This window comes from Halichoeres trimaculatus, unplaced genomic scaffold (genome assembly GCF_033239565.1).
Source record: "Halichoeres trimaculatus isolate MK-OKI-2021-1 unplaced genomic scaffold, fHalTri1.1 fHalTri1_scaffold_12, whole genome shotgun sequence".
Lineage (NCBI taxonomy): Eukaryota > Metazoa > Chordata > Actinopteri > Labriformes > Labridae > Halichoeres > Halichoeres trimaculatus.
The window spans coordinates 9386846-9414825 of NW_027437190.1; the positions used below are offsets into that span (position 1 = coordinate 9386846).

The following is a 27980-nucleotide window of genomic DNA, read 5'->3' on the forward strand; positions in this document are numbered from 1 at the left end:
GACTCCAGAAAGAAACAAAAATGATTTTGTCAACATCAGGGACGGCTGAATCCATTTAGCCCTCAGGGTCGTGAGGTCTTGGGGAGACAGTGATTGAGCTGTCTGAGTCACATCTAACTTGTACACGAGTCAAAGTGCCCGCTGAGGAAACAGCTCTTTTTCTTTTAACTCCTACACCACTTTACCCCCGCAGTACAACTTCATATGTCCACACTTAACCTCTCTAAACACTCCCCAAAAATATCAGTTTGTTTGATGTTAGAACATTTCGCATGTCATAATGAGAGTGACAGAGCCTATGTAACCCTCCCATTAGAAATCTTTATTAAGTCACATCGATATGGAATGGCACAGCATCTTCACTTTGTCCACAGGGACTCAAATAAAATGTTAAAAGTCAGTCATCAAAGCTGTTCCATATGTACAAATAATTAAATACAATAGCTTTTAAAAGTAAAATTATCATTATAAATACAAAAAATGTACAAATTATTTCCCATTTGTGTTCCATTGTTTCCTTATGTAAAGTTGAGGTTTTTCACTAGTGTTGATCAGTTGTGTGTTAGTCCCTCCCCCTCCCCCTGCTGTGTCCTCACGTCTTGATAAGACCTTCTAGAAAGTCTTTCTCCACCATCTCCTCGATGTTCTGTCGAGCTCGGCTCCAGAACACTTTCTGGCTCTCCAGTTTGTGGCCCTCCTTGCTGCCGCGGAAGGAGGCATCAGTGGGATTATGGGTGTAAGAGGGACCTGAGCGGCTGCTGGCCTTGCTGTTGAACACCTGGCTGAGCAGGTTGAAGAAAGGGAGCAGCTGCTCCATGCTGCGGATCACGTAGAGGGTCAGCATGAGGTGACCGGGCTCCCAGGACAGGGTCCGAGTGGAGCAGTCTTCTTCTGGATTTTTCTAAGAGGGGAAGAATCACGTGACTAAATATCTGGGGGGAAGAATTAATTTGCCAATCCTGAGGGTGGGAAATGGTGCAGTAAGGATGAAACAGATTAAGCTTTCAAGCACACCCTCTTGAACACTCAGAGTGACACAGTCATTTATCTTCATTATCTAATAACTGTGTGAAGACAGAGGGAGGATAAGATACCTTGGCTCGTTTCCTCAGTAGCTTGGCCAGTCGGACTACGTAAGGCTTAAACTCTCTCTGGTGAGTGCCTTGACGTCTAACCTCCAATCCTGAATCGTCGGATGCTTCTGGGATGAACGCCCAGCGGTACCTGAAATGATGCAGGACTCCATCAGAAACGACACATTTTTGACCTCTTTAACAAGTTAACAGCTTTAAGAGATGAATGTTCAGATTCCTCAGCCATATGTCCATCTGTTTTTATGCCACATTTTGCAGTTCTCTCAGTTAATGTTCTCATCTATTCCAAACACTGACAGGTGTGCATGCTGAACAACAACACTCAGAAAATCATTTCTGAAAACCCATCCACAAACAAAGGCTATTATTACTCAGGCTTTACTAACATCTGAAATTGAGGCAGGCTCTCAGGAGGCAGAGCCAGAGCCAGGTCCAGGAGCTTGCAGGCAGACAGGTAAAGGTTGAGCCATCGCTGGCTGTTGTAGGAGGTGGAGAAGCCGTTTCCACCAGAGTAGGTGGTCTCTAATCCCGCTACAGATGGACCCGACGTTCTGGAGATGTCCTCGTCTGCTGTCAGCTCCTGCTCCATCAGGAGAAACACCTGAACCTGCAGACAAACACATGTATAGTGTATGAAGATGGAGGAAGGAGAAAAAAACACACACGATGCTGACGTGAGTTAACAATTAAGAGACTGTGGGTAGTGAGGTGCTGCTCTCACCAGCTCAGTGATCATGGTGGGCCACAGGGAGGTGAGGTGTTGAGGAGACATACGGAGCAGCAGGACTCTGAAGAACAGGAACACCTGAGCGTGGAGGATGGGCACCTGAGGCAACCGCAGGCTCTCCACCAGACGCTCTGAACACACAGACAAACTGTCAGAGAAGTGAACTGATGGACTTTTAGAGGCTGTACCAGGATCACACAGCCTTGTGTCGACATAGCACATGAAGACGCGGTTAATTACCCCCGCCAAGGAAGTTAAGTTTTTGGGAGAGTTCATCTGTTGTCTGTGAACAACATAGCTCAAAAAGTAACAAATAGATCAGGAAATGTTCAAAATGTAATAAGGAAGAACTGATTAAATTTTGGAGGTGATCTGGATCACCGTCTGGGTCCAGGATTTTTTTAAAGAATTCTTTATCATTACGAGATAGGGCCGTTTCCACCATATGTGTAAATAACTCCAAGATAAATGGTAGGATTGCTTTGCAAAACAATACAAGACAAGGTCGCCATAATTTCTGACAGATGTAACAGTACGATCCAGATCCTGGCAACATTCTGGATACTAAGATCCAGAATATGAAATATGTACTGGGTCATCAAAATGTTCAACACTGTCAGGTAACAAATTATTGCACAAACCTGCAACTAACACCACATTGTAGCAGACAGGCTGCTGTGTTGCATGACTTGTCAGATTGTAGCAGATTTATCTTGTCCGATAGGAAAGTTTTCCTTACTACACATAAAAAACTTTCATCTTGAGCTGTCTCCAACAGGAAACAGTCTCTCATACATGAATAAAACCCTGGTATATGAACAGTAAATGTGTAAATTGTTCACCTTGTATGTCTGGGAGGTATTTCTGGTACTGGTCCACTTCACTACTGTAGATGGTGAAAGCGAGCCGTTTGAGCAGCATGGCTCTCTGCTCCAGCTCAGCATCCCGGTTTGTGAAGAGACTCAGAGAGCTGCTCTGAGCTACCGCCACCCGAGCTGAAGAGGAACACACACAGTCAATGTTTGTCTCCCCTAAAATTTAAACCGTTATGTGACTTTAACTGTATTTTCTAAATCTGAACGAAGGGTAGATAATGTGCAAAATCAGAGCTCCACAAGTAAAATGAGTGACATTAGCAGAAAACTACATGAGGTAGAGTTAAGCTATCAAGCAAATCATTACATGCAGCTTATGGGGCAACAGACTTAAGAGCTTATTTCAATGAAGTCAATTTGTAGGATGCAGAATCAGTGCTGGCTGTGATGTTATATGGCTGGAGTAGATCACAGAGGACCCTGTAGACGATGATCTGGTAAATGATCTGTAGCCTCACCCAGCAGTAACATCTACATTTTTTATAATTAAATATTAATCGTTAGGCTTACTCAAGAGGTCTCTAAATGTGGTCTTGTCATGAGTCATCAAGTGGTCAATGATGGCTCTCCAGCTGGAAAAAAAAAGAGAATTATGATCACATTAATGCTGTGTGAAACATTCAGACATAGGATTAACCACAGTGGAAAGTAAAACCAGTAGTGAAATACCTAAAGCAGAAATATTCTTATTTGTTTATGTAAAATAAAAAAAGATGAATCTATATGCTTGTTGACTTTTACCCAGGGGCAACATCTGGTTCGTAAAAATGAAGCCTATGCATAAGTGCTGTTCATTGATAATCTGCTTGAGGCTGGCTGCAGAGACCAAAAGTCACGTACACACCCAGCCATAAAAACAGACTTTTACAGCATTAAAAACACATTTACAGCCTGGTTTAAAGAACGGCTTGGGTCTAAAACGCTGATTTCACTAGCGGCACACACTGTACGGTGAGTGAGTTTTTTTCTAACTCCTCAGTTTAGAAGTTATTAGGATCCTGTGATTGTCCAATCAGAGACACAGCTCAGGTCACCTGATTGACGAGCACCCTGTAACTGTTTGAAATGAAACTCACAGCCGGTGTCATAGCAAACGTGGCTGCGTACACGGAGTGGCTTCATTTTAAGGCATCAGAAACAGATGGGTGACATCACGGAGGCTACGTCCATGTTTTATACAGTCTATGACTTTTACATACATTAACAAAATTTTCACATCATTTTCCCTTCACTCGTGTTCTTTAACCCTACATGCATCATTAATACTCAAAGGAAAACCTCATTATTTGATAAAACAATTTGAATAAATGTCATTTGAATTAACTTGGAGATGCATTTCATTTTCTGGATTCCAAATGGCAACATCAACTTAAACCTATAACTTCCTGAAAATATAGAAAAAATAGTTCAGATACTATTATTTTGTAGCACACTGTGATGATCTAACAGCCTGAGGAAGTATCAAAAAGAAAAATGCAATTTCTATACATTTTAAATATAATGAAGCAGTTGTTTGAGACGAAATTATGAAAGTAACTTCTACACTTTCTATGAAACAGGTTTATGCCAGGAAAATCATCAAACTCATGTTATTGATGGTGAATTTGTTGATGGTTTTAAGGCCTTTAAGTCCCCACACTTCTCTCAGTGTAAAAACTCAGGATGCACATTCGTCTGCAAAGGTGGTCACCAACACACTCCTACTCGTACTCACTGGCTGACACAGGAGGAGTCCATCTGGAAGAAGGTGTGGTCCATGAAGAGGTCAAAGGCCTCCTTCTTCCAAGCACGTCGGGTGTACTGGTACCCGCTCAGGCTGCTCAGCAGTTGGATGCAGGCTCTGTAGCTGGGGGCGTTGTGAGCACTGCCAGGAGAAACAGTCAATGCATAAAGGATGCAATATGAAATGCTCCAACTGCTCTACCTGCTCTATCATCACACTTCTTACAAAATCACTTCTATTCAACCACAAATCAGGTCATGTGTTTATCCTTCATCCATAATTTTATTTAAAAAAAAAAGATGTAAAATTAACATGTTTAAATGCAAAGATGCAAAGAAAGTTTTAGAAACCATCAAGTTTTACTCAATATTATGAAGTGGGAACAGTGATCTCTACCTGTGGTTACGGAGGTAGGGCACTACATAGTGCATGATATTAACCAGCAGTGGGATGACCCTCTCCTTCTCATCGCTGTAGAAGACCATGTCCAGAAGATGAGCCAGCACCTGGCAAATAAATTCAGCATTCAGATCAGTGTCACATGCTTTCAGAGGACAACACCGATTAACTTTCTTCTTAGACACAAAAGCATTTATCTTTAAATAATGAGCTGCATTGATTTCTTGGCTTTGAAATGTCATGAAGGGGGAGGAGATACCTGTATAAACAACTGATTCAGTGTTGGGCTGATATATTGTCTGAATAAACAGGTGGATCTACAATCAGTTAGTACCATGAAGCAAAGCACTGAGCTAAAACAACCTGAATGGTAAAAGGTGGTGAGAGTTTGACTGCCCAGCTCAGCTCATTCAAAGCCCCACAATTCATTGAGCAGATTGATTTATCAGTTCACTAATAGTAGTTGAAGAAGAGGTGGAGAGGGGGTCCTAAATCAGCTCAGTGGGAGCGTGTTAGTGTGCTGCAGGGCTGTGCCTGAGAGCAACACGCTCAAACAGTGCAGGTAAATGTGAGTGAGAGCAGTTTGAGACATCATCATGATGAACAATGGGAATCATCTGCAGAGTCACTGACTGATGAGACTCAACACTTGTGCAGAATGAGTGAATCAGGAGCACAGAGAGATGGGTTTACCTCAGCCAGCAGTGTGAGGGCATGAACGCTGTACACTGATGGAGTGAAGCTGGAGGCCTCCATCACTGTGAGCATTAAATCTACAAAAACACACACATTGCAAACTTTAGTAGCATTGCCCAATTATTATTGCCATGCAAACAGGCACACTATGACATAAATGTTCACTTTTCACATGCTTCATGCTCTGAACCCTCTCATCTAGATAAAAAAAACTCATATTATGAGTATTTGCTCATTACACACTTGAATAGCTGCCTTTAGCTTACAATAAGTAATGTAGTGTAATTGTAATACGTAGACAATCCTGATTACATGCACATAAAGGTCAACATTCTAGCTGCTCACCTAACTGCTAAATCACATTTGATTAAAACGGATCAAAGCTTAAACTGACAGACTGAGACATTATTCTCAAGACAACACTGAAATAATATCTGAGTCCCATTAGAAGCTGTGGTTTAGTTCGAGCAGGGTTATTCTGTATCTATCTGTTTTATACAGCACTGATGATGCAGTCATCGCACTCATAGGCAGTTTTACCTTCTACATCTGCTTCCAGGTTGGTTCCATCTACCACTATCTGAGGAGAAGCCTTCACTTCCAGGTTTCTCCTCAGCCACGTGGTTTGCTCCAAAGAGGAGCCTGCAATTGTCCCAATGGCCTCTACTACCTTATGGGTCACATCCTGAAGAAACAAGCAACATTTAGGTTCTACAGTTAATAAATAGGTCAGCTCTGATTATTTTTCTACAGTGTATTTATAATCCTGCAGGAAGATTTACAACATTAAAGTTTAACTTCATAAATCAAGTTGTGCCTTATAGGAAAAAACAAGGGCATCACAGTCTAAATAGAAAACATAGTGGGAACAGTTGGGGGTTGAACAGGATTAGAGGTGGCTGCAGTGCTAACCTGCAGCTCTCGTTGGTCCTTCTTGCTCTCCAGATTGGGATTCTTCAAAATGAACTCATTTAGCACTCTGCACACAAAAAAAGTGAACAAGGGAATGACTTTTTTTTCAGAAGTTGAATATCATGTTCAAGTAATTAACAGAAGCAGATCAAATCCCTGGGACCGCTGAAGTATAAAGAACCTCTGAACCAGAACAGAAAAGAAGCACTTAAAAAACTCTCTGTATAATATCCTTGATTTTCTGAGGAAACAGGGAAACCTGAAAGGAAAGAGAAGAGGAAGAGGAAAAAGAAGGAGAAACCAACCCGAGGATCAGAAACTGTCCAGGGGCAGGCAGGCCCAATGGGACTGAGTCCTTCAGCAGTGCCAGCAGAGACGGCCAGCTGTCCACTAAACTGGACACAGGGATCCTGAGACAGACACATAAATAAGATGTAAAATGTTTTACAGGTTAGAAGACTCTGCACATATGGAGCTTCTGCAGCAATATTAGCAGCTTTCACTTCAGTAACAGTATGATATAAAGCGGGGGGCTCACCTCTGGACATAGGCATAAAAGAACTGCAACATGCAGACCTCCAAAGAAAGGTGCTTCTGTAGTGAACGAAGAAATGACATGAAATGAATGACTGATGCAAAATGATAATCACAAGACCTTTCTTAAACAACCTGTTGTACTTGATACAGAGAAAAAAAAGGCATGAAAAGACTCCTCCTGTTTTGTCAACAATGACAATAATTGTGATGATATTGTTTACAGAAGCTCAAGCTATGTGTTGTTAAGTAGCTTTATCTAGAGGAAAAAGTGGATAGAGATAAAATAGTTGTTGACTGAGTTTAAAAGGAATCACTTGAACACAAACCTTGTCCTTTGCTATGGCGGGGGGCTGCTTCAGGACCTCTTTCACAGTCTGCATGACCGTCTCAGTGCGCATGGCACTTACTGAACGAACCAGCTCCACCAGCAGCAGCTGTTCTTCACTCGCCAAAGGAATTACCTGTGAGATGTGGTGTAGATTAAATAGTTTACATGGTTGAACACTTCATCATGGACAACATCTCCATGCTGTCTGAGCATCTTCTAAGAGCAGTACATGTTCCTGTAAATTGCACCACTGTATGATGGTTTACCACAACATTGAGGTATAAAAAAGTATCACATACGACTACAAGTACTAGCGTACAGTCTTTATAAAAACACCAACCTTATTTCTAACTGGAGCTTTGACTTGTTTCCTCTCATTCCAAACATAAGCAATGGCTGCCATGAAATGGGCTCCGTGGTTCATAGAGATTGGACCTAACAGCTCCAAGATTTGCTGCCGTAGGTTCTGTGAAACAGATGGTAAGTTTGATTAGACCTGAAAATCTGAGGCAAACATAAAAGAAAAGTTTAACTCTTCTTGATATTTCATTCTATCATCTCTACCTTTCAGACCTATTCTACTGAGACAAAGCTTTAGACAACAACAGTCAAATACTGAAATATATCTAAGTGTTCAACAATTTGTTATTCTTTGAGTCAACTTGGCCTTGATGAGACAAAACCTCAAAGTCATCTTGCTGTATTGTTAAAACGAGCAGTAAAGAAGTCATTCAGTCTTTGCCAGAAGAAGTTGCATCATGTACCTTCGTGGAGCCCAGGTTGATGTTGGAAGTGGAAGCAGCAGAGGCAGCAGCTGGTTTGTCAGAGTTATCCGCCTGATGAAGGACGCTCCACAGCAGGGTCACAGAAGACATGATGGTGTGGAGGATGGACAGGATACCTGAACGAGCCTCAGCCAGGTGCTTCTGATCAACACTAGCTTGTAACTGGAAGAAAATTCAGTGAAACTCTCAGTACTTCAATATTTTTAAGAAACAGAGAACCCAGCCTCTTTGAGTACGGGTGTAATCAAATGAATGGTTTCATTTAGTTTTTGATTAAAATTCAGAGGAGGAACCTGAGTTCGGGAAGTTATTTACATAAAGAATTTAGTGAAATGAAGATGAATTTAGATCAGTGAGTGGGTGCTTACTGCCCTCACCTGGTGGTACTGGGAAGTAGGGTCCAGCAGGCAGTAATGGATGATTGCTGTCACCCCTTCAAGAACTGTAAGGATCAGGTCAGGAGGGATGCCAAGAGCCATCCACTGAGGTCTGTTGTTCAAAAAAGAATATACAGTCTAATCAACACAATTGCAAATCTAAACCATGCATTCTTCATCAGCATCAACAGCAGTGGAATCCAAAAGCTATCGTTTTTATCAGGTTTATCTTGTGGTCTAGAGTGCCATCTAGTGGCTAAATATTGCCAAACTGTTAATTACTATGAGCTGTAAGTACGTTGTGCCTGGAGGCAGCCAATGTCATCATTATAGTGAATCTCATCAGTATGATAGATGCTTCAGGTAATACCTGGTGTCAGTAATCCCAGTTTCATAGCGGTACTGCTGAAGAAGATTGTCCAAGTTCCTGCACAGCTGCAGGGTTACCGAAGCCACCACCCTCCTCAGCACCCTGCCCATGTACGGCAGGGTGGCAGTGATGAGTCCAATCCACTGTGGATGCATCTTACACGAGTGGTGCTGATGCAGGGCTCTGATTACTGCACACAGGAACATGCCCTGCGCAGTGATAGGCTGACCATGAAGATACTGCAGCGATGTCATCGGCTGCTGAGGGTTTACATGCTCCACTTCCCCTCCAATTATCTCAAACCCAGCCCCAACACTGCTTCCTGACCCTCCACCCACTGAACCTCCTCCCACAGGTCCGCCTTCTCCTCCTTCTTCGGCTGGCACCAGGACTCTGTGCTCAAGAACAACCAGGCTCTGCAGCAGTCTGAGCAGCTGGGACTGGACAGCGCTGCAGCTGTCTATCTGGTCCTCTGACAGGTTGATGACACTGTCCTCAGACAGACCCTCCTCCACTGTGGCTACGTTGACGTCTGATGACCGCTGCTCGTGCCATTTCTGGGCGCTGAATATTGAAGAGAGTAAGCAGTGAAGGACCACCTTCTGAACTTTGCACTTGGAGAGGACATCACTGATGAAACTAGCAAAGCCTTTGGCAGAGCCCCCTGTGACTTTGGAGAGCTCACTGAAGAGCAGAGTCAAGACCTCCACACTGGTCAGCTGCATCGCCCGGTTCCCTGCCAAGTCCTGAGGGGATGCTGTCACATGGGCTGAGTAATAACTTCTTAGAAAGTAGAGGCAGAGTGAAATAATGATTTCCAGGTACATGGCGCTGCGGAATGAGTGGGAGTGTGAATCCTGGGGGATCGGGCAGTAGAAGTCTTTGCCCATGACAGAGACTCTGTGACGGGCCAGGAGGTTCTGGAGCAAGGACAGCTGTGGAGTGTAGGTGTTGTTGATGCTGGTGGTGGAGATGGCACTTACAAACCCTGAGGGAGCAGATCTTAACATTGCTGCGATGGCTGACAGGGCGTGGAGCGCCCGGGAGGAGTCGTACAGCTGGAGGTAGAGGAGGACGTGCTGGTAGAGGGGATGGATGTTGAAACGTGGTGGGGCAGGGGATGATCTGCGTCGTGTGACACTAGCACTTCCAACAGTAACCCCAGAGCCCCCACTGGGTGAACCAGTGTCACTTTCAATCTCTGACACCTCTCCCTCCCCACAGCTGTACCAGTTCTCCAGATCCAGGCTGTCTCCAAAGAAAATACTTGGAGGTCGCAGTTTTTCAGCCTGACTCGCTAACTTCCTCTGCCTCTCCTCTTCTTTCCTTTTGGTCTTCTTGATTTTAGGCTTTGCACCAGGAGATTTGTCCACCAGCCTCTCCATGATCTTCCCTTTGAGGCTGAGCTGGGTGCTGCTGTGGCTACGTTTACGGCCTTGAGGGTCATCCACTCGAAGGCTGTTGTCAGTGGTAACTGGGTTGGAGCTGTCTGGCAACGTGACAATAGAAGGTGATGAGCTGTGTCGAGTGATGCCTTCTCTGTGCTGCTCATCTGAAGACAAATCAGCTGGTGTGACAGAGAGAAACTCCAGAGTTCCTCCAGCCAGCATCTCAGGGAGTGTCTGGTGGTTAGAGGCCGGGGGTGGGCCGGAGTCGAGACGGAGGCCTGTGGAGGTATCTGAGGAGGTGCTGTCTGTGTCTGTCTGGGGCCAGTTTTCAGGAGGAGGTGAAGCATTTAGAGATCCTTCTTCCACTAAACACAACACTCTGTCTATCAGTTCTTTTACAACAGAGGACACAGCCTCCTCGACAGAGTCCTCAGACATGTCATCTGAGAAACCAGGCTGCTGGTCTGAGCCGTTGACTGTGCTGCTGACACCTTCCTGGTCTTCAAAGCTGCCGTTCTCCACTGTGGATGATTGAGAGCCACTTGACTCAGAGCTCTGTTGCTCCCCCTGCTGTTCAGAAGGCTGATATTCACCGGCTAGATGCAGGTTCTCGCTGCTCAGGCTCAGTAAGGACAGACTATCACTCAAGGGGTTAACTGTGAGACAGAAAGGCTCCATGTCACCGATTGTCAGGCCTCGGAGATCATCTTGTGACACCCTCTCTCCATGGATCTGACTATAATCTAATAAGAGGAAGAGACGGGAAAAGGTCATGAGGAGACACATTTTCAATCTGTCACTGTCAAAGAGACCAAATAGACACTGATCTGTAAAGAGAAGAGATATTGGCTGTTGCTTACTGTCAGAGAAACCAGAGTCTTGAGTGTAAATAGCGTCTGTTTGGTCCTGATCCCGAGGCTCAGGCAAGACCTGGGCCCAGTGGCGTTGGGACTGTACCCTCTGAATGGACACTCGGTGGGTCTTAGGGTGGAGTAAGATCAGGAGCAGTGGTTCTAACACCCGAGCAATATCATGTCTCTGAAGGACCTGATTCAGCCAACCACGACCAACAGCACTGGTGCACGGATCCCAATAACTCAGACTGTCCAGCATGATGAACAGAGACCTGGAGACCAGGGAAAGATGTGAAAGAACAAATGATTCACAAAAAAGACACCTGGTGGAGGAGCTATATGTATGGCTGTCTCTTCAGATAAATGAGGCATGATAACTCTGAGGCTCCCATACCTGTCGAATGTGCGGTTAAAAGAAGACTTGGTCATGTTGAGATCACGTGTTAAATGCCACAGCACAGAAAACTTCACGTGGGCCTCCAGTCGTATTCTCTGAAAGGGAAAATAACATTTGCACATTGCGTCAGTCTGCGGCCTGAGTTAAGTGTGTGCTGGTATTTTGGGTGTTGCCTTTGATTTAAAGTGTCAAAAGTGCAAACCTTGTCTCTGTGCATGAGCTGCTGGCTGATGACATCCTCACAGGTGCTGGAGGAGGGCACCAAGTTGTGGAGCTGGTAGAAGAGCTCCACGCTGCGTTGATGGTGCTGAGGTGTTGCCTCACTCAGCTGGTCCCATAAGATCATAGCCACATTCTGGAGGAAGGAGTGAAGATTTAGTGTTAACAGTGTTAATTTCAGCCCTGCTAATAAGTCAGTTCTGTATTAACAGGATGATTCTACCTTGAAGAAGTCGGTCTTCTCAGCAATGTGCTTGAGGATGCCCTGAGTGAGTGGTGGCCTGATGACGACTGCTACACGACCCTGGCTGGGACTCATGGGCTGAGTGGACTCGGAGTTGCCACCTGAGGCCACACTTTCAGCAGTCACCATGGCAACAGATTGGGTGAGTCCCACAAGGTCCATGAGCAGAGAGATAGCAACACCCTGGAGGCTGAAGTCCTTAGCAAGGCAGCAGGCATCCATCAGGGTCTGCAGCCACCCTGGCAGACGGACCTGCTCACTGTCTGCACAGCAGGGTGGGGATTAAGTATTTAAACAAACATTTATTACGTGGACCAAACATTTATGTTCAGATGGAAAAATATATTTCAATTTAAAAGCTTTGGTGGCCTGTAGGTGTCAGCCGATATGCAAACGCAACAACAAAAATCCAAAAGCCACAACAGGAAAGCAAAAGCCACAAAATAAATGCAAAGGCCACAACACAACAGAAGTTAAGAGGAGAGTTATCTTAACGGACACAGAAAAGTTATGATAATTTAATAATTGTTTTCTTTTTATACCTTCTGCCATGATAAATACAGTTTAATGTAACATTATTGATTCATAAAGCTAAATATAAGATGACGTTTTTTTTTCCAGTGAATAATAAAATGTAAGTACTAAAAAGGATATTACAATGTGAAACACCTACGGCACTTTGTTTATAACAGGTGAAGATGCATTTGCATTTGTGTGTTCGCTTTTGCATTCATGTTTTTTCTCTTGCATTCGTGTTGTGGCTTTTGCAAATCATCTGACACCCACTGGCCACCGTACCTTTAGCATAAATCTACTTAATCATTCAGCAAAAACAGCAATTATTAGCATACTATGAGTAGAAACACACTCATTGGTGCTTACCAAGCTGCTCTTCCTGTGCGGGTGAGGACTTGAGGTTGCCCTCTGCGATGTAGACGGGGAAACTGGAGCACTCCAGGAAGAGCTGACAGGCAGCAGTGAAGGCAGCAACACAATCCCTCTGGACCACACCGGATCCTGAGCAGGACTCTATCTGATTGCTGTGCTTGAAGTCCTCTGAACCCAGGGAACCTGACTGCATGACCTCACACCTGTCGGCCTCAGCTCTGGGGCCCTGCCCAGGTGTGATATACAGGCTGATCAGTCTGGAGAGAAACTGCTGGAAGTGCTCCAGGCAGCACTGCATGACTGGTTTGTCCAGGGGTTTGCTCTGCGAGGGGCCTGAAGAGCGGCGGCCTGCTTTAATTGCTGGGTGAGGATGAGAGGTTCCCTCTGAACCCTCAGGGCCGTCTTCCTGGTACTGGACAAAGTCTGTGAATCCACTTTCTGTGGAGCGACTGCTTTGAAGGTTTTCTCCATCTTCAAACACCTCACTACTGCCAGAGACCTCGAGTGCAGAGGGTAACACCTGCAGAAAGACAGAGCATAAATAAAACCATGAAAGAAGTTAAGCTGATATCAAGTTATCTCTGTATAATGCCAAATCACAATGAATGCTATTTCCATAGACTTTAAAAAATGGACGTGATCTTGCTCAGCTCGAAGTGAGGTGGCCACAAAAACTGCTCCCCCTGGTGGCTGGCTGCAGTATAGGTCAAAAAATCTGATTCTCCGGTCATTCCAGATGGGCTGTGGTGAAACTTTAAAAAATGAATAAATCTCGTAGAGGTCCGATTGTTGTAGTGAGTTGAAGATACCATTTTGCTGCCTTGTATTTTAGTCCTTTTTTTCCAGAAAGGCTTTGTTTTTGTTCGCTATAACAGGTTAAAAACAAGGTTTTACATCACGTTTAACGATGATTGACAGCTGCCTTTCTTGTGTCTTCTTGGGGGGATTGTAAAATATCTTGGGAGGTAAAGTCAAGAAGTGATAAGACTCACGAAAGAAAAAAATAATTATTATTTTTGTCATCTGGCTCCACTCAGATTCTCCCAGAATCCCTCACAGTCTCTCAATTGCTACCAATGGCTGCACCTGTGACGGGAGAAATTTGGGCTTCAAAACCATATTATGGTAAATTGTGGAGCCACGCTGTCCACTCTATATACAGTCTATGGTAATTTCAAGATGTTTTCCAAAAGCAGCAGCTCTAGAGCAGCTCATGTTATACTATAAACAAAAACCCAACATCAGAACAGTATCAGAGTCTGATCTCATATTAAGCCATCATGAGTAGAACACAAGAACAGAAAGACTCTATTAACGTGTCCACCACCAGAGAAAAAGTGAGTTTATAAGACCATCTCTTTTATGTCCTCGCTTCTAGTTTAAGGCTAAGCATCAATCTTGCAATGCTGCGGTATCTGTCAGGTAACCAAATCTACGATACAAAGTTTTCCTCTGAAGTCTACATCTGAACACTTTCACATTAACATTTAAAGAAAATTCAGCATTTCATTGTTGATTGATTTTTAACATTCCATAAGAGATGTATTAATAATTAAGATGTATTAATAATTCCCTGAGTTGTGTAGTAAATGCATTTTCTGTGTTAGTTTTTCTATTTGAGATATCCCACCAAACCTGTTCACCTCACCACTCCACAGTTGTGTGTTGTGAGGGCTGGTCTTACTTTAGTATACACACTACTGCTGGGTGTGTTGTGAGGGACTTGTGTACACTGAACAGTACACCAGGCGGGCATCCTGCTTCAGACAGACTGGAAAACTTAGGTTCATATGATCCTCAGTCTAAAGAAGCCGTTGGGAGCCCGAGGACTTCCCAGGATGAATTTGGATAAAGGAAGCAAACAAATCCTGGAGCCTGGCCTCAGATGGCACGTTAGCTTGCACGTTCCCTATGCGTCCCTCAGGGTGGGGGTGGGGTTGTGCGTATGCTACACTGTTATGGGGATGTATGTGAAATGTTTTCCAACCCGATGGAGATGGCTCACCCAGGAGGCACAACGAGCCAGTCTACTCCTCTTCTTCCTCAGAGAGAAAAGGCAAGCTGGGCTCAGCTGTTTGTTAACCATCTTCTGTCTTTCTACTTGTTCTCTCTTCTACTCCTCATGGACCTATCTCGACCTATCGAGCCTGTGACCATCTCTGGGCCTGAGTCTCACTGAACTTTTAATTAAACGTCCCTGAGCTTTGAAACACTTTAACAACCAGGCTGCTGGGCAGGGACCAGGAAGACCGGACAGCCAAATGAAGCATCCGTTCTCAACAACTCTTCAAACCCCTTATGTCAGGGGAGCCTGGGATGGCAGGGCCAGTCAAGGGACCAACTAGCAAACAGAGCACAGGGCAGGAGGCTAGCAGGAGCCAACAGGAGCCAGAAGGTCCCTGTTTAGGGACCAGGGCACACCATCAGAGCCTGAACTGATGGAGTTTTGGGCTGTAACTTGTGGGGGAAGTGGGACAAACTAGGTTTTGCTTTTAATGGGGCTGCAAAGAGTTCTCTGCTTTTATCATTAAATGACTTTTTAAGTATCAGAGAGCAGAATGATCAGCTGGCAAAGTTGTCAACAGTTGATTTACATCACTTTAGTTTTGGTTTATCTAAAACTGACAAATCCCCTGAAAAGATCACTATCAAAGGTACCAATTCATGAAATAGTGCAAAAACACTCTGCAAATATATACTGGTTTCATATTTTCTAAACATTCTTGACAATCTGTCTTACCGGCTTCTCTTCCTTTTCTCTGCTCTTGTCCCTGGCTGAGTTTGAGAGGTTGCCAGTTGGAGTTGTAAGGCCCTGAGCCCGGTGGCCCGACGGCAGGGCCAGAGGAGACACGAGTGGTGGCTGCACTTTGCTGAGGATTTTGGAGCACAGACATAGGCAGTGGGTGAGCTCTCCAAGGCCCAGGGCCTGCAAGTGACAGGTGAGAGCTGCCACCATGCGCAAGAGCAACTGAGGGAGATGCTCGGTCTGGATCTCAATGTAGGTCTCCTGGACATGATAAAAAGAACAGAAGTTAAGAAAGGGCACAAACAGCTGCATGGGTCCAAGGTGAGGAATATGATTTAATGGAGTAAAGGCTTTCTCTTCACCAACTCTACTGATCTACTTTCATTTGAGTCTTAAAAAACACTAATGTGACATTATCGTGTAAAAAAATAAATGCACATTCAATACACATTTTACTCCAGAATGAAAACCAATATCTTTTTTTCCTTCTATGTAAAAATACTGAAACTGTTTACACCTGAACTATGCATCAATTTTACAATCAATAACAGATTTTGATATTTTAAGGTACATTTTTCAGAATTTTAAATTGATAATTAAAAAAATATATATTTCTTTTTTTTTTGCATATGCAGAAAGTATTTCACACTATAACAGACTCTGAGAAGATAAAAATCGACATTCTAAACAATTGGAAAAAATAACCATCTGCTACTGTCACTTTCTGCCTAAAGTATTTGTTTTTACACAATTTATCCAACAAAAATCACCTGATCTTCAATTTTGTTTATTTTCTATGTTTTCTCTGTATTCACTGACCTTTAGACCTTCTTCCATATGAACATACATGGTTTTATGACCTCTTGCACTTAATGTGTTGTGGTGAATGTGCTGATTTTTATGTTGTTTGTTGTATAAAGGTGTTTTAACTTCACACTTTCTTACTAAACAAATCAAGAGCAAAAATATATTTAAAAAAAAAGAAAAACAACATAAATATAAACATTTCACCAATTACATCATATTTTTAACAAATATGTGAGCAACGTTATAGCGTGTGGCTGCATGCATTGCGTAACAGAAAACACAAACACACTGGGCAGAGATTTCATTTTCACAAGATCCACACCGAACAAACAGCCAGGGTAAGTTTTCACCACGTGATGTTACAATCCCACGTCTTTTGTTTTACATTTAATCATTCTATCATGACAGTCAGTCAGTCACACTGAAATGATCACTCAAAGCGGAGCGGGAACAAAGATGGCTGCGGGATGTTGGCAGGACATTGCAGAAATGTTATCGTAGCCTCAGTGAAGCAGGGTGAGGTGAAAAAGCAGGAAAGAGCAGTACTTTACCTGGCAGATTACCCTCATGCTTCTAGTAGGCTTCAAGGAGAAAGAGCAGATAGTTTGAACAGACAAGAGCAAGCAGAGCACAGGCCACACAACACTTGTTTCGCAGAAACACACACACACACACACACACACACACACACACACACACACACACACACTACCCATACACACTTTCCTTTTCTCTCTTACGCCAACAGAACACAAAGTTCTCTTTCTCACACAAACAAGCACTCAAACAGGGAAATAAGGGAGTGAGGGATTTCCAAACTACACAGATTGGAAATACTTTGTAGAAAAGCCTATTTCTGAGAGGATGCAAACAAAATTATTGGCAGACAAAAGAAAAAGACATTTTTGAACCTATGAAGAGATTTCACACAGTGCACAGACACTGGAGAGATGGGCGGTACACACATCTCCTGAGTGCAGCATCTCAGAACTGGTTTCAAAAATGGAGTGGAACAACAAATCTGACAGCATGGGAGCAAAACTGCATATATTCATAAGGGTTCCCGTATTAAAAACACAGGATACAAAAAGAAGCTGAGAGGGAGTGAGAGACAGAATGTGATGGAAGAGTCCCCGCAGGGACAAAAGACAAGGGGCCGTGAGGATTTTTAAGACAAAAATTTGGCAACAAGAAAGAGAAAGAGGAACACTGTGAGCAGGAGAGGTCTAAAGAAAGAAAATGATGGAGAAGAAAGAGAGACATAATACCAACAGAGGGATAGAGGTAGAAAATAATTAAATTTAATTTAAAAAAGCCAATACAACCTTGAAAAAACAAAGAATTGGAGAAAGAAAGCACAACAGCCTAAAGGGAGAAGTAATTAAACTTAGAAAAGGGTGAGTGTCTTAAATGAAAAGAAAAAAGGTTCATTAAGATGAGCAATTGGAGAATGTGGAAGTCAAACAAAAATGTGGTTGTACATCGCTTTGAACAAAAGCGTCCGCTAAATGATTTTTTTTTTTTTTCAGGGAAAAAAGGCAGAAAAATATAGAGTCTCACCAATGAAACAATATCCAGCAGGAAGTCAACCAGCTGACAGAACTCCACCAATGACAGCTCAGGGGGATCTGAGCTCCCAGCGTGCTGAGGTGCCCGAGTGCTGCTGTTGACTGTCCTCCTGTTACAGAAACATGATGATTTTGGGTTAGGTATGCAGAGTTAAGGGTGTGTGAGAGCACTCACTTTGCTCTGCTTTGCTCTGCTTTGGCAGAAATGTAAATGTACTTTTTATCAGCCCAACAGAATAGCAGGGCATGTTGAAGGCTGTACGTCAGGCATCTTTTGTACTCTTTGAGTCTTAGATCAGCTCCCTTAACAACAAATCATATCCAAAGGTCTCAGATACTATTCTTTAGACCTTCACTCTCAGCAGTATCATACTGGCAAGTTGTGCCTCATGAAGCTGTGACTTGGGTGTATATGTGCTGAAATAACAATTTAAATATACAGACCGGCAGCACTCCTCGAACCATCGAGCGATGTAGTCCCACATGTAGTACGGCTCAAAAGAGTTGAACAGTAGATTGGCTGTTTTGATCAACTCGGCCGTTTTCTTGTTCTCTCGTAGTTTGCTAAGACAGGGGGAGAAGAAATAGACAAACTATGATTTTTGTGCTGAAGAAAAACTTATTGTATACTTTGAGGAGCTATGGCTGTCAAGAGACATTAACTGTTTGGTAATTTCATCAGCTGAATTAAAAAAACCTTGTTGCTCTTTTTAAACTGTGACTGACCTGCTGAGGTGTGTGTGGTCTTTACTAAAGGGACTCTGGTTCTGGAGGTCCAGCTCTGTTCTGCACTGTGTGTGTAGGGTTCTGTACACCTCGATCAGAACATCTTCAAGGATTGCTGGACCTGAAGCGAGGGATACAGACACATGAGATGACACAAACTGTGTATTTATTTTAGTATCTGTGTTTACGCTTTAATACTGCTTACCCAACTCCGGTTTGTCCAACAAACTAATAAGGATGCGAAATGGCTTAAGGTCGTGCATGAGGATGCTTTCTTCTTCCCCACCTCGGGCCTTGCCTTGCAGAATCCCCACCATTGCCTAAAAGAGGTGCACACACACACAGAAACACTTTGATAAGAGCAAAGCTCAAAATACCTCTAAACTCCAAAGCCACTTTTGGCACATTTTTTTGACCATTTCAAAGATTTTGCATTGAGCCCTCTTTGATTTTTTTTGTTTCTGTATTTGTTTCACGCTTCGTCTGCCACATAATAGGCTGAAGCCAGGAACAGACGGTCTCTGAAGTATAAAGCTTCTCCCAAAGGAGCGAGCTTGAATAACTAACTCAGAGCAGATGGCAGAGCCAGCAACAAAAAAACAAACCAAAAATAAAAAACAAAAACAAAAAAATATAAAACGTTAAAAAACAAAACCTCCCCTGGTTGCTCCGTGTGCCCTGTATTCCAACCCCTGGAGTACCAGGACACATGTGAGGAGAGCAAAGGCTGTACTGAGCTTGAAAGTCACAGATTACAGAGAGAACTGAGGATCTTTCTTCACAAGGATGGGCTTTTGGGAGACAAAAAAGAGAGTACAGCATTTAAGCAAACCCCCGGGACGGTGTGGGATGTGTAGGTATGAGCATTAAAGGGGACTGAGATATTTTTAGGGCCAACGTGAACGATTGTGATCTGCAGAAAAAAACACTACCTTACCTCAAACCGACATTTGATTTGGGGAATTTTTGGAGGCTGATTTTAGACTCGAACTCAACAAACGTTAATCCACTACATTTCACAAATCGCTTAAAGGCTCACCTGGACCAACATGTCTTTGGAGAAGGTGTTGAAATAGTGGCTTGCGTGCTCCTCTGGGTTGCTCTGGCGTGTGCTGCGGGGGCCTGTCATCACCCCATTGTTGTCAAAGCCTTCATAAGACAAAACAGGCAGTTAAAATCATGTAATAACAGTTCTGAAGAGGAGATTTAGCTTAACACATCCAGTAACCATTTGAAGCCATGCATGCACTTACCATTATGTTCATCCGCAGTGAGTAGCAAAGAAGAGGAAATAAATGAAGACAGTGACCACAACAGATAGAAGAGTGTTCATGAACATAAAATCTCTTTGTTTTTAGTAACTCAAATCATGGCTGATTTCCCATTAGGGACAACTGTTTCCATGGTTGCTGTGTTGAAGAATTTCCCCCTGCAGTGATTCACGGTGGCTGATCGGATCAGTTCGCAGTTTTATTGATCCATCCCTAATTTAATAATTCAGCAAATTGTTTTTTAATGGTATCAAAGAGAGAATTCGTTTTCAGTTCATTGGTGATGGATACATGCTGGGTGAAACCTCAGCTTTGATGTGTTTCCTCATATCATTGGATTATTTTAGCACAGATTTTACAAATAGCCTGATCTAAAGTGTCTGGTTCTTTTCATTTGGTTTGATGCTCTGGCTCAGGTGGTCAGGCAGCAGCCGTTGCGTCTTTCTGAACATGAGGAGTCGTGAGGTGAGGTCATATCCACTTGCGACGGTAGCCTGCCATGCTATGTTGGCTTGTTAATAGCACAGTAATTTCTGTGGTTAGCATGACAGCCCTAAGCACACTCTCGTATGGACAGAATCTAATACTGTACTGTTCTGTGCATGTGTGTGTGTGTGTGTGTGTGTGTGTGTGTGTGTGTGTGTGTGTGTGTGTGCATATCACACCTAGCAGCCAGGCGTAGAGTCTGCGGTTGAGCGACATGTCTCTTCTCAAAACCACATGCAAAGCTGCTGACAGGATCCGGATCATGTCAGGGCGAGTTGCCTGAACACAACAGAACAGACCAGAACTTTAGAGACTGTTCCTCTCTGTCACACTCATACACATATACAAAGACAAACAAACACAAGCACACATTGCAGAAGTCAGAAAAGATCAGTGCACAGGGGTCGCATTTATAAAAGTAGCATGTGCATGAAAAAAGGCCTAAAATCATCTCATAACACTTTTCATACTAACAGTATTTTGTTGATATTGTCTCATCCTGTGAAGTGTTGCCAAGTGTACTTTTAATAAAGACTTTACAGTGCACAGTGTGTGCACACCAAGGTTATAATAGTTTTGGATTTGTCATTATAGTTTAGTTTTAGTTAGTTTTGAAATTTTTTTCATTACAGTTTAGTTTTGATTCGTTTTGGAGCAGGCATTCTAGTTTTTATTTAGTTTTGATTTTTGCAACAAGGCTTAGTTTTAGTTTAGTTTTAGTTTTTTCATTCCTTATTTGCCAGATGCAGGATTCAAAAAGGTCAGAGTAAATATTTTGTCATACTGTTTATTTTCCAGTTCAACATAGTGCTCACTGCTCAGCTAATGCAGATACTGAACTGTTGGCTGCTGCCTTCAACACAAGAAAATAATATAAACTTGGTATAAAAAATATAAACATAAATTATATTAAAATAATGTTAACCTAAATTACATAAAAATAATATAAACAAAAACTATATAAAACAATATAATATGAGCTTAAATATTTAGAAACTTGGACTCTAACAAGAAAGGCAGACTTGAATACAGTTAAAGTCAGACTCACATGCAATTAAACTATTACAGATGCTCTGATTCATCGCTCCACCACGTTTTGTCGCAGCACAGCGCACAGCCAGTCAGTGCAGTAAACAAGCACGTCCCAGTACATCGCTATGATTGTGCCATACGGCACCGACGACTGCCGAAAACTGTCGTAAAATTGGTTGGGAAAATGTGTCGGATTAATTTAAATCCTAGAGGCTATTAACATTGTCAGAAACTAAAACTAAGGGCATTTTCTCTATAATTTTAGTTAGTTTCAGTTAGTTTTGTGAACACAAGATACAGTTTTAGTTTACTTATCGTTTTTGTTTTGTTTTTTAGTTTCTATTAGTTTAAGTTATCTGCAATGTAGTTTAAATTTTAGTTTTTGTTTTTAGTTTTGTTTTAGTTAACTATTACAACCTTGGTGCAGACCAGACACATCCCCTTCACACACTTTCGTCACTTAATTACCTGCACCTGTTTACAGTTCTTCTTAGGGTTTCACAGTTTTGGAGAAAAGTGTGAGAACTTAAGCTACAGGCAACTTTCATACACTGCACTGGCCTGCACTGCTAAACCATTCGTGAAGTGACGTGGTATCACATGCTGATTTTTGTCCATCCCTCCTGCTGTAAGTAACAAAATGTGCACTCTCTGACCTCCAATTCATTTGCTAGTAGAATCACAAACTTTATTTTCCACTCCTTCCTCTCAGTTGTTGCTGTGATTCACAGCTTTCATCTGCCGCTCATTTGAATACATTTAAATTCATAGGAGACTTTGCATTAACTATACATAGATGAATGGGGGCGGAATAGGAGGCAAGACCAACATAAATCTGAGTTATTTTTGGTGTGTGCAATTTCCAGCTTGTTTGGCATGCATACACTGTTAGGATGAATTCTTCCCACTGTTTCATAAATGAAACCCCAGGCCCTGACAGATCCAGGAGTGTTATGTAACGACTGTAACAAGCAGCCAGCATAAGTTACCATAGTTGGCTTTTTTTAGACTTTCCTCATCATACATGTGCAAATTCACACGAGGAAGACACACAAACACACACATGCATGTGAAACAACATAACAGTAATTAAACATAATACTCTTAGCTATCATGAAAAGCCCACTTTAACAACTTCACAAACTACTATGGTTAACTCAAAACTCTCAAACAGTGTGTCAAACATAATCAGCTGACTCTGCAGCACTCACCACAGAGCTCAGTGAAACCAAGAGGGCACTGCACTGTTCATTCTAATTTAGGCAGCTAGTAGTTTCCTTTTGTTACATTCACAAAACTGTGCAGTCCTCCCATAGTTTAGATCAGAGGTCATCAGCTACATTTGTCCAAGGGCCAAACATTTTCAGCAGATGCTGTGAGGGCCAGATGCTGTTGTGAAATACATACACTTAATACTGTATCCTAAACAATATATAATTATTTGATATATTATTTTCATTCCAAATTTAACTTATTGTTTAGTATTTGTTGGTGGTAACAGACCCTTATTATCTGTAATGCAGATAGCCACCAGGGGGCAAGTGCAAAATTTTAGGTTGTATATTTGTGAGGCTGTCAGTCACTGTCGAATGCAGTGTCTAAGGTTATGGAGAACAAAGGAAGAAAATGTCTCTCTCAAAAAAGAGTCTGAAGCTGAAGGTTGACACAGAAAAGCGCAACTTTAATGTAGAATGGTCTGATAAGTATTGTACAGGGGTGAGTTGTTGATGTTAGTGGTGATTTGTTTCACTGTGAGATGAGATAAACAGCTCAGCGGCCCACAGAAACGTCAGTAAAATTGTGAATAAACCCACCACATTCAACTGAGGCTAATTCGCATGTTTTTTGCCAATTTTTGGAAATACTCTACCTGTGTGCCTGATTTGCGGTGAAACTGTCACTGCTGCTAAAAAAATATCATCTGAGGCGTCACAAAGCATGCAACATCTCTACTTTGAAATCTCAAGACTCCCATGCAAGCAGAGTTACTAAGCAAATTTTAAACAAACAAGAGAGGGCAACAAGTGTGTCTCTGCACACACCAAATCGTTGTTCTTTTTAAATGAAAGCAGGCTATGATGCAAGCTACTTTTCAGAGGGCTGACTCAGAAAATAGATTAATAAAATAACAGTTTGTGCTTCTCACTGGGGTATTTTACAGTAATATTCTGTGAGCCGGATGGAAAGCTACAGCGGGCTGGCTTTGACCCACGGACTGCCAGTTGATGCTCATCGGTTTAGAATAGGAAGTGTTTAACACCAAGTGAACTACAACTGCTTAAAGTGGTTTCAATAATTACTTCTTTATAGAGCAGAGTACAATAGTGGGTTTACCATCAATCAATGACAATATATTAAAAACTGTTTATAAATCAAGTGTATTTCTATGGCCTCAAATCCTGCACAAGCAACAACATAAACATCTGGCATAACAGAACATAATATGCATACCTTGACCGTGTGTAACATCCCTGCTCCATGTATTCAGCCCATGTGACACACACAATATCAATGAGCTACACTAAAGCAAAGCCTGAGTCACACAGCTTTTCATACCTGGCTCATGTGGAAGGGAAAACAGAAGAGGATAAGATCCAGGGTGCTTCTCTGCACCAACACACTGGAATCCTGGACTGAGGTACTGACCGCCTCCACCTGGTGAGAACAGAGGCACAATTTTATTAAACAAATAGTGTATCCAATACAATGTAGAACATAAGAATCCTGATCAATGTTTACCTACTTCAGTCATTACAGCCTTTAAAGTTAAATCTGCAATGCTCAACAATCTAGGAGAATGAACTTATACCGGTTCATCTCATGTTGGTTATGTGGTCTGGTTTAATGGTATGGATGTTTAAATGCCCAAAAGAAGGTGAGGGGTGTTTGTGATGCAGCGTGCTCTCATGTACCATGAGTTCAATGTCACTGCCCATGACATAGAGCTGGTCCTCCATGGACAGCTTGCGATTGAGGTGCAGAAGAACAAAAGACACCCCAGGGAGACGCACGGCGGGGCTGGTCAGGATGCTGCCCCACAAGGCACTGTAGAAGGCCGACTGCTCCACGGCTGCAGCCACCTTCTCCAACAGGGTGTTGGTTCTATTGAAACACACACAGGACACAGTGAGCCTGCTTGGGAAGTACTGACCTGTGACAACAGATATCATCAAACAGGGATGATTACAAGTTTTGGTTCCTTGGGAGACCATGCAGAAGCCCTGATGAGTCAGCTCCTCTCTTTGTTACTTGACCCACACGGCCCTATCCAGTGATTGGAGCACCCTCTAAGGTCTGTGAGAGTCAACGCTCAAGAGCTATGGACACTTTCAGTTTTCTTTATTTGTTTTTTTTTTTTTTGACTGATTTAAATCTGTGCAAAAAATAACAGAGATAAAGACAGTTAACAACTCTTAAAAACCACACTGCTCTTTCTCTGATCTTCTCTTTTCATTGCTGGGAACATTAGTCTCGCCATGACTCATTTCTATCTCATGTATCATTCATACAATCTAAAATCAATTCCACCCACATTATGTTATAAACTGATTTCTCTTAATGGTTTTTCCAGAGCCAACATGACCACTCTAAGTATCTTTCAGGGGTTTTTTTTTTTGGTCATTTCCCGTACTTGTCTCACCTGTCGTAATACTCAGAGCCCTCCTCCAGACCAGGCAGCACCCCAGTTAGGAGCCCTTGCAGGCCTGGTTTCAGAGTCTTTCCCAGGGGTAAGTAGTAGGTCTCATAGAGCCCCAGCAGCACAGGCTTCACAGACATGGCGGCATTGGAGAGTAAAGGGAAGAGCCCAGAGCTGCAGTAATGAAAAATATATGAGATGACAAGATCTGATATTAGCAGAAAGCTTTCTTTCCGGATAACTTAAGGCCACTGGAAGTGGTATGACGGTATTACCTATAAAGAAAAAGGTCTTTGGCCAGCCTCTTGGGTCCAATGATCTTAAAGATAATCTCGTAAGTCTCCAAAGCCTTGCGATGGACCCCACTGGGCAGGGCAGGATGGAGGCATTGGGCCAGCCGCTTGCCAATTGTCAGCTTTTTAGGAACCACTTGGTATTTTGCATTGTTCTGCAAGACCTTCATTGGGAAATAAAGAAAACTTAGTATAAATAATGACCTTTACTCCAACTCTTATGCCACAATATTATTGAATTGTTTTTATTAGCTTTTCACACATGTATTGTACAATCACAATTTCATAACCACAATTGCAATCAATTCTCCAAAAACAGAATATACATAAAAAAGATAAAGGCAGATAACTAGTAAAATGCAAATTTTTCATTATTCCTTTGTAATTAACACAGCCTGAATTGACTAAATAATTAACTAAATTACATTGAGAACAAATCATTCTCTCTAAGTATGTCTAGATTATTCCTACTGGATGAAGATCTGGCTATAACAGCCATTTTTTGATGCAATAAAGCTTAAATTAGCTTCCATTAAATTTATAACTGTCATTTTATTGTTAAGTAAAGCTTCTGCCCGATATATATGTAGACCTCGTGTTACTGTCCAACTAAATTACAACCTGTTTTAATCTAGCTCTCAATATTAAAGAGTATGATTGTGGCAATTACTTTGTTAAACACAGACAGTAGGGTATAAGTCCAGCTGTGGCCTGTCTTACCTTGTTGAGTTTGCCCAGCGCAGAGATGAGGTCTGCCCACTCACTCGAGTACTCAAAGTTCTTGAGAGCTTTGTCCACTGCTGCCACATAGTTCCTGTACTTGGAGTCACTGAGCAGCTCCACTTCCTCTGCATTCATTCTCCTGGGCTGTTAGTATGCTAATGTAAAACACCAGGCACACATAAGTGCATCACTCCTGAAATACAGACAAAAAAGAAAAAAAAATAGACAAACAAGTTATTTAATGTTTGTGTCTGCATGTAGAGGAGGCGATTGTGTATTGTCAAATCAAACACCTTGGAAGCAAACTGTGCTCGCATCATGAGTAATGACTAATGTTTTACGTTATAAAGCATTCTTAAAATCTTTTAACATTAAGCATCACCCAGACTGACGACTGTACGGCTAGGTACTTCTATCAAGTAAGAGGTTTAAGTTAATGTTAATTTCCCAGCACATGTTTTTCAATTAGTAAATACGTTTTTTTTCTTGTAATGAAAGAACACAAAGTACTCCTAACACCTAGCAAGAGGTGATCTTTTGACCTGCAATTAATCTGTCCTGATAACAGAGTAACAGTTGGATAAAGGATATTAGACCAAACATTTTTACAGTATTATGAAACTGTAGAGTTTGTATAACATTTAAGAGGGGAATGAAATGGATTAGAAATACAATCAGTAATCCGTTTTTTGATGCTTTGTCACATCTGGAAAGGTGGAACCAACAAGATTAACGGTGACTCAGTAGCAAATAATGATCTCAGCACAGCATCTCAGTGAGCCATCGAGCTCACTCCTAGCGTCATAATCAACACCTGTGTATCGACACTGTCAAGATATCAGCTCTGAAGAGGGTTAATGGGATATAACGTGGAAGTCATTTGTGTAGGTTTTTTAACAACGTTTTAAGTCATTTCCACCATAATACAGTTGAAGGGAAAGTTGTTTTACAGTTTATTATGTAGAAAAATGTGATGTTTTGTCTGAAAGCTAGCTTGGGACAGCTGTCAGGTTTGCTCTTAGACAAACACTACTGTTAGAGGAAGCAAAGTGTCAACAAACAATAACGGTGGAGCAAGAAAAGAGTAACCTGTCGGACATCTTTGCCTGTTTATAAGAAAGACATACACATATGATATAAGTATTGCCTCACTTTCAGTTCAGGTCCATTTATAATTATAATAAAAACAATACTGTGGTTAGAGAGAGCTAGCTAATGTTTAGCTAGCAGCTACCTGCTGTCACGAGCTAGGTGAGATGAGTGTAGCTAAACGCCAGCTCGTGTACACTTTACAACCTTTAAATGTAAACCTTATAAAAGAGCTTACCGGTTTAATATATAGGCCACCAATGTCATTCAAACATGTGCCGGATACACAGGGTAAAAACGGCTGACAGCGTCAATAACAGATGCAGGAGGCTAGCTAGTCGGTTATTTAAATGATGTAGATGCAGGGCCTGGCTCCGATGTCACCAATACATTTCAGTCACGTCCCTCAGCAAGAAGACCCTTGAAGCTGACACCGTATATTAATGCCCTACATATTCTTATTTTTTCACGTATTGCCCTGCAGAGTGTAAATAAACAGATGAACGCGTCAGTGGCTTTCGGTGCCAGAGATACAAAGCGATACGATTGACAGCTCCCAGACTGCACTGCAGATCAGCGGCACGTCGTCCAACCACAGCGTCCCTCTCACAACGAGCTGCAGTCACAGCACGGACGTGACGGAAGTGGAAGGAAGTTGAAATTCCAAATTTGGGTTTGTGGGTTGGAGTAACAGCGCCAAAAACGTAACAGCGCCAAAAACGTAATAGCATCACGTCCGCTCGGCTCTTCCGCGTGCGAAGTCACTTAAAGGCACAGTATCCGGATTTT

The 27980-nt window shown here is 42.4% G+C and overlaps 1 protein-coding gene across 3 annotated transcripts; it reads right to left on the reverse strand.

Annotated features, from left to right (window-relative positions):
* Positions 1-285: 285 nt before the first annotated feature.
* Positions 286-27872, reverse strand: dop1a (DOP1 leucine zipper like protein A). Of its 3 annotated transcripts, none has more exons than XM_074682925.1 (37): positions 27430-27872; positions 26100-26295; positions 25362-25543; positions 25090-25260; positions 24362-24551; positions 24006-24104; positions 20597-20696; positions 19700-19809; positions 18866-18980; positions 18661-18781; positions 18379-18498; positions 17927-18044; positions 16918-16947; positions 15554-15820; positions 12808-13333; positions 11905-12188; positions 11665-11817; positions 11460-11557; positions 11072-11337; positions 8824-10954; positions 8454-8565; positions 8056-8238; positions 7632-7757; positions 7290-7424; positions 6965-7020; positions 6732-6836; positions 6427-6493; positions 6055-6199; positions 5512-5591; positions 4816-4925; positions 4411-4560; positions 3207-3268; positions 2664-2816; positions 1816-1952; positions 1481-1701; positions 1095-1224; positions 286-901 (listed from the first exon to the last, which is right to left on the reverse strand). In XM_074682925.1, the coding sequence occupies exons 2-37, from the start codon at positions 26235-26237 to the stop codon at positions 593-595; spliced, it is 7500 nt and encodes a 2499-aa protein (XP_074539026.1). In that variant the 5' UTR covers positions 26238-26295; positions 27430-27872; the 3' UTR covers positions 286-592. The 3 variants fall into 3 exon arrangements, with proteins under 3 accessions (XP_074539026.1, XP_074539027.1, XP_074539028.1); XM_074682926.1 differs by having other exon boundaries at positions 19700-19782; positions 27430-27871; XM_074682927.1 differs by lacking the exon at positions 16918-16947.
* Positions 27873-27980: the final 108 nt, after the last annotated feature.